Source organism: Beauveria bassiana (assembly GCF_000280675.1).
Source record: "Beauveria bassiana ARSEF 2860 unplaced genomic scaffold BBA_S00037, whole genome shotgun sequence".
Taxonomy (NCBI): domain Eukaryota; kingdom Fungi; phylum Ascomycota; class Sordariomycetes; order Hypocreales; family Cordycipitaceae; genus Beauveria; species Beauveria bassiana.
In genome coordinates, this window is record NW_007930872.1 from 5,778 (window position 1) to 12,533 (window position 6,756).

General features: G+C 49.1%; 1 protein-coding gene across 1 annotated transcript; it reads right to left on the reverse strand.

Annotated features, from left to right (window-relative positions):
* Positions 1-222: 222 nt before the first annotated feature.
* BBA_08610 (ABC transporter) lies at positions 223-4,684 on the reverse strand (the record flags this gene model as incomplete). The annotated part of the gene is made up of 5 exons (XM_008603707.1): positions 223-900; positions 952-1,179; positions 1,242-2,107; positions 2,187-2,603; positions 2,656-4,684. The coding sequence occupies 5 exons, from the start codon at positions 4,682-4,684 to the stop codon at positions 223-225; spliced, it is 4,218 nt and encodes a 1,405-aa protein (XP_008601929.1).
* Positions 4,685-6,756: the final 2,072 nt, after the last annotated feature.

A 6,756-nucleotide genomic window follows, 5' to 3' on the forward strand; every position in this document is an offset into this window, starting at 1 on the left:
AAATTATTTAAATAGTTTAAAAGGGGTAATAGGTTAGTAGAGGTGTGCTACTTACTTATTTACGCTGCTCGCTTATTAACTATGTTATATATTTATATATATCTGTAAATAAAGTTCTTATTTAAAATACTTTATTTTCTTAAGACATTATACTTTAGAAATTTATATTATATATAGTAGATTAGAAGGCCAAGGACATTGATGTATATGCTGGTTCTAAGCCTAGTCACTCAAAGTATGTTTCTCTTCACTGTGTTTTACCATGTCATAAAACACGCCCTTCTTGGCCAACAGATGTTTCGGGCTGCCCACCTCCAGTATGGTGCCTGAGCCCATGACCACCACTCTGTCATAATCCATGATTGTCTGCAGCCGGTGAGCAACCGTAACCAGTGCCCTCTTCTCACCGCCTGCACGTAAGAGCTCTTGACGGAGCGCTTGCTGCACACCGGCGTCGGTACCAGCATCCATGCTCCACGTTGCCTCGTCTAAAAGGACGAGCTTGGAGTGCCGGATCAGGACGCGACACAACGACAGAACCTGTCGTTGACCATGGGAGAAGTTTTCTCCCTTGCTCTTGACTATGGTTGACAGACTGAGCCTTTCTGTAAACGCGCTGTTTACTGAGGAATCAGCGCTGGCTATCTTCGACTTTTCCAGCTGATCTGTAGCTTGTAGCAAGGATTGGCAAATTCTCAAGGCGTTTTGAAGTTCTGATTCCGGAATTGTGCCGGAAGGATCTAGGTTTGAAGCAATTGTTCCCTGAAATAGCTGCGGCTCTTGTGGGATCGTAGAAATAGATTGCCGGAGACGTCTACGCGGAATCGATTTGAGATCTATTCCATCGTAGAAGATCTTGCCAGATTCAATGTGTGTAAACCCAAGAAGAGACAAAATTAGCTATAAGATGTTAGCTCTGAGTGAGATTCACTCTTAATCAAGAATACTGACCGTGCTCTTCCCGCTGCCGGTTCTGCCAACAATGGCAATACGCTCGCCAGGCTCAATTCTCAAAGAAATATTCTTCAGAATATCATGTCCGGTGGGGTTGTATCTGACAGTAACGTTTTGCAATTCTACAGAGCCAGTTCTTGGCCAGCTCGCTGGCAGACGCTTGCTGCTGTCGGTGGTGCAATCTTCTTCTCGCGCCAGTTTAGTATACCCTCGAACGCGTTGGAACTGTATGCAGGTTAGCAGTTTGTATAGCGAGGAATAAGCGTCCTCGTTTTTCTGAAACATACAATTTGCATGTCAAGGCTCAGACTGGTAAAACTAAAGATCGTCGCTAAGACCTTGTCGCTGAGCTGGGTCGCCTGCGACAAGCCAAAGCCGGCAAGGCCTGCTGAAAAAGCGCCTCTCTGGGACAGGGCAAGCGATGCTGCCAGGATGTTAATTGCCGTAGCTAAAACGCTCATCCTAAATTTCTGCCATTGACTGGCGTTTGACAGAGCATGCTGTGCCCGGGACGATGCGCAGAGCAAGCGGTTCATTTTGGCATGGAAAATGAGTGGGCCAGATGATGCCGCACGAATAACGATAGATCCAGTAAGCCCTTCGGAAAAATTTGAAAGGATAGGTGATCGACTCGAAGACACCATATCTGTGAGATGGTGGCTGGCGCCCTCATACATACGCGCAATGAAGCAGCCAATAGTTAGCAAAGCAATAGCCGGTAATGGAAAAACAGGGATATTTGATGCAATAGTCCCTATCATTAGTATAGATTGGATGATGTTGCTGATGACCGAGACAATGGAGTTGTAGATCGACTGATCAAGACAGGATATGTCTCCTGACAAACTGTTGAGCGTCTCTGATATGGCCTGTTCAGTGAACCATGATAACGGTGCAGCCATAACAGCATTGATCACGTCGACATGCAGCCTGCCGGCAGCTACCATGATACCCCTACTGAAAGCCATCATTCGAATGCCATCGATAGCCTCAGTCAGGTAGCTGAGGCCAATATACACCATCAAGTAGTACAAAATGCTACTTTCACTGCCATCGGCGCGTCCAACCCAGCGCGACAGCCAGTAGTTGGTGTAAATGCCAGCGCCCGTGTGAAGGAAGCAGGTTGCCACTGTCAGAGTGGCTATGAGCGAGCCTCCAAAGTACATTAAATAAGTGAACACTTCTATCACATTAGCCAGAGAAGCTTGATCCATGCAGGAAGAATCACTTACCTAAGAGTGAACTGACACTGCCTGTGACTGGTCTTTCCTGGTCAGCCACCACAGCTTCGCTTTCTTCATTGTGCGTATTCTCGTCGGCGGGGACGTAGGTGCGCGGCTCGGCTGGCAGCTCTCCGGAGACAGCAATTTTTTGAATAGGCTTTGCTTTGCGCACATGTCCCTCCCTTCTGGACACTGACTGCACCCGGCCATTATCCATGACAATGACAACATTGGCCTCATCAGCAATCCAGGTGTTCTGAGTAACAAGTATGACAGTTCTTTTCTGCAACAGATCTGAGCAAAATACACCATTCCAGAGCTCGAGAGAGGTTCTAGTGTCTAACGCGGAAAATATGTCGTCGAGAAGAAGTAGCGACGCGCTGGAATACAGAGCTCTCGCAAGAGCCACTCGTGCTTGTTGTCCACCTGAGGTCTATTAGTATTCGGTACCAGGATTAGGAAGAACTGGTAATCGTACCTGACAAAGCAACAGTGCCACTCCCAATCACTGTTTGATCTCCATGCTCCATTTCTTCAAAGTCAACTGTCAAGCAGCAAGCATCAACGACCTTTCCATAGCGTTTTTCATCATAGGCGTTGTAGAAGAGAATATTCTCTTGGATTGTGCCGGCTTGTAGCCATGGCGTCTGAGACGAATATGCAGCATCCTTTTGGCGAACGACGCTCCCGCTCTTCTTATGAGTTTCCCCAAGCAGTGCCAGGAGCAGTGAAGTCTTGCCACTACCACTAGTGCCAGTCACAACATTTAATCCATTCTGGAAAAATTTGATGTTGATGTCACGGAGGTGGAATTCAGTACCCTTAGCTCGCTGAAATGTTCCATCACGAATTTCGACATCACCTTCAGTGTAGGTATCGAGTGGCGTCAGACTCTTGAAGAACCTATCAAAGCGGCGGAGAGACACCATTGCTCTAGAGAATTCAACCCTCACTAGCGCCAGAAAGACCAAGCAGTTACTGACAATTTGCAGCAATTGTATCGTCGTGTATGCGGTAGATGCTGTGAGTGGCAGTTTTCTGATACCGACATGGAGAGCAAGAATGGATACGAGTGACAGAATGGGGAAGAAGTTGGCTATGAGCGATAAGCCTATGCTAAAGATGTCAATTGCATGGATATGCTTCTGTTCCGTCGTTCGGGCCTGTGCAATGTTTTTCGCGGCAGATTCCTCCCAGCCAAAATACTTGATGATCTTGATAGACCTAAGGTATTCGGATACTAGAGAGATGCGTAAATCTTGGGCCGTTTTGAGCTGTTCTTCATGGTGTTCAACATAGCTCATGAGCCAGGTCTCGAATGGAGACCCGGATAGCGCGAGGGCAATGCCCACAAGGCAAGGCCAACCAACAAGCTGATATAGACCAAAAGCCGCGGTCGCGGCAGCAGGGATAGCCGTGACACAAAACAGAACATCTTGCAGCCCAGTGATGCTTTGAATGTCGCTGGAGATTAAGTTTTCAAGTATACCAGAAGCGGTGCTTTGCAATTCTTGGCCGTCCGCGGTCTCACCAGAGCTTAAAAAGTTGCCATGAAGCTCGCGCGATGCAAGGGCGCTGTGAAACACTTCTGCCGTCAACATTGCGTTGACTTGCGCCGCGAGTTTACGAGAGTGGGAGCTGTAGGCTTGCTGGAATGCGGTCTGTGTGATGCGGCCGCCACAAATGACCAGAAGCCACAGCCGTGGCTGAAAGATTGCTTCGTCGGGGTGCTGCATGTAATCCAGAAGACAATAGAGGCCCATCGGGCTCACAAGCTGGGCGGCTGCAAAAAGCACGCCGAGCGTGGTGCATAGGAGAAGCTGTGCCCAGAGCAGCGATACCAGAGCGCGGGTCATCGTAGAATGTGTCTTGCGAGTTTCAGAAAACCTGCGTCGCCAAAGTTCGGGATTATATGCCGAAGGAAGCTTGTCCAACCGATCAAGAGTGATTTCGCCGTCTCCCCCGCGAACAAGACTGCTAGCCCGAGCATATGTAAACAAGTAGTCTACCCAACTGCAGGTCTCCTCAAACGTGGGCTCGGGCAAATCGCCAAGGGAGGCGTCAACCGGCGCAAGCCATTCATGAGGCGCGACGACAGCTACACAAACTGAGCAGAGAAGAGAAGCTGCTGCGCGCATTGTTGGAGGCGTCACTGAATAGCCGCTGCCAATCAATGCTAGGGATAACCCCTCCATCACCAGTATGAAGCCAAACGTGCCGACTAACATGGCGTCGATATGACCACGGAGAGCCTGCCGATTGCGCTCCGGGCCAATGGTGCGCGCCAGCTGAAGAAGGCAAACATAGCCGAGAAGTAGGGCATTGGTCGCCTGGTGATGCGTCTCACGAGCGGCGATAAAAAGGCAAAGCGTCGTGACATTGAGAAATTGACCAATAGGCTCAAAAACGGCTGTTGCAACAGGTTGATGCAGCAAGGGCCTTCCAGGGGCGTGGTGTTGCTGTCGCAAAAGTTGAAAGGCCAGTACGATGACCGATAAGCTAGCCATGGCGATCTGGGGCAGCCCGCGTTGATAAAATGCGGTCAGTACAGTGAGCCAGTGTGACCTACAGCAAAGAGCCTTTAATAAACCGTTGTTTGAAATACACAAGATAGAGAAAATACAGTTCAATTGAGAAGACTTACTTCGGCAGGCCCCTACCACTATCATGCGTAGTTGGATAGAACTCCATCTCGATACATGCGCCCAGCTACCAGCTTTGGAGCTTGCTGGCGACATGAAGGTAATGGGATTGAGCTAAGGGAAAGCGTTCTTGATCGGCCAGATGATATCGGCTTCTAAGGACTTAAAGGTGAAAAAAAAGGACTGATGTAGAAAGGAGGACTTCTATTTGAACAGGGCACTCAAGCTTGTTTGTATGATTATTGATAGCATGCGCCCGCAGGGTCGAGGGAATCCTTTGGCCATGGTCCATGAACAACTGAATGATGCCCTGAATAACTACCAAAACAGGACTGGGTGTAGTGCGTTTGTTCTGTATCCCTGTCAGGTAACTCTCTCCAGCATTGAACCTGTCTGATAAAATACAATTAGCCCTGTACAGTAGGTACGTCGCCCTTCCTTGTCGGTACCAGCCTGGCATACGATACTTACCTACGGAGTACACAGAACATTTACAACGTGGCCGCATAACAGCGAATGTACCCCTTAACACATCTTCATCCTCCACCACCCTTCACCGTTTTTTTTTTCCCAACACACACACACATCAATACGCCGCTCAGAGGCGCTTCAAGGCACTCTCAGGGGCCCTATCAAAGGCACAAAGGCACTATCAAGGGCCTTCTCAAAGACACGCGCTGGGGCGCGCGCTGGAGGCACGCTGAGGCATGCGCTGGAGGTACGCTGAGGCATGCGCTGGAGGTACGCTGAGGCATGCGCTGGAGGCACGCTGAGGCATGCGCTGGAGGCACGCTGAGGCACGCGCTGGAAGGCGATATCTTGTTATTGACTCTAAGAGAGTGACTTCGAAGAGCCTACCGGCTCTGACTGGTCTGTTAAGGCCCACAAACTACACCTTCAGGCTGGCATCATGTTTGCGCCAGCGCCCTTTGGACATCTCGACGCTGTGCATGCAGCTGGCAGGCGGTCTCGAGGCGGTCTCGGGTACGGCACTTGTTGGACTGACTGGATTATTATTATCGGGTGAAATATGATATTTGAGAGACTCAATCCCCAGCTATCCCTTTGACTGTCATAAAGGAATAAGCAGGTCACCGCATCCATCAAAGAACCATAAGGCGTCGTACAGGCCTCTTGAGTGCGGCGATCAGTAAGAAGCCCCGGGTAGGTACTTGCCTGTGTCACAGTACTTGAGTTACAGGGCCATTTGCCCGCAGCTGCAAAGAAACTGTTTTTTTCTGCGGCATGATTGGACTAGGTCCCTTCAACTGATCTTCTTGCTCCTTCATGACAGTCGAAGGTAAACAAGGTGTTGTTCACTTCGTCGTTCACGACACATATATAGGGTTATCATTGCACCATGACTGGAAAATTTTGGATTCTGTACTCCTCAGAGAATCTTCCTGATACATTCCTACTTGTATACGCTTTCCAGTCAAAATGGCCAAGTTTCAAACTCCCGTAGGAGTTCTTATTGCGTTCGCTTTGCTCAAAGCAATGGCTGCCCCAGTGGCTGATACGACATTTGCAACATTTACACGAACTGTTGCTCATGATGCAGACGCTTGGGAACTCACTTTGTCCAACGACACTCACCATAGAATTGACGTTGCTCGGAAACATCTAGGTGATCAGAGTCATGAAGGTCAAGCATTCCGGAACGACACCATCATGCGGTAAGAGATTGTATCCCTCCATTCTACTCTATGATTCTCGACAAACTAAAGCAGAACAATTCTCTAGAGTGAATATCGAGCGCGAGGCTTTGGACTTGCCACTTGTCGACTTGTTCCAAGCTTTCGGTATGGCTCTCCCGAAGGCTCGTCCAACGACCAATTCGAAGGCTGCACGCAGTGAAGCTGAAGATATGCGCGAGGCAGCCTACCTCAGGGGCGGCACAATGTACAGCAACAACAAGCGTAGTGAAGCTGAAGAAA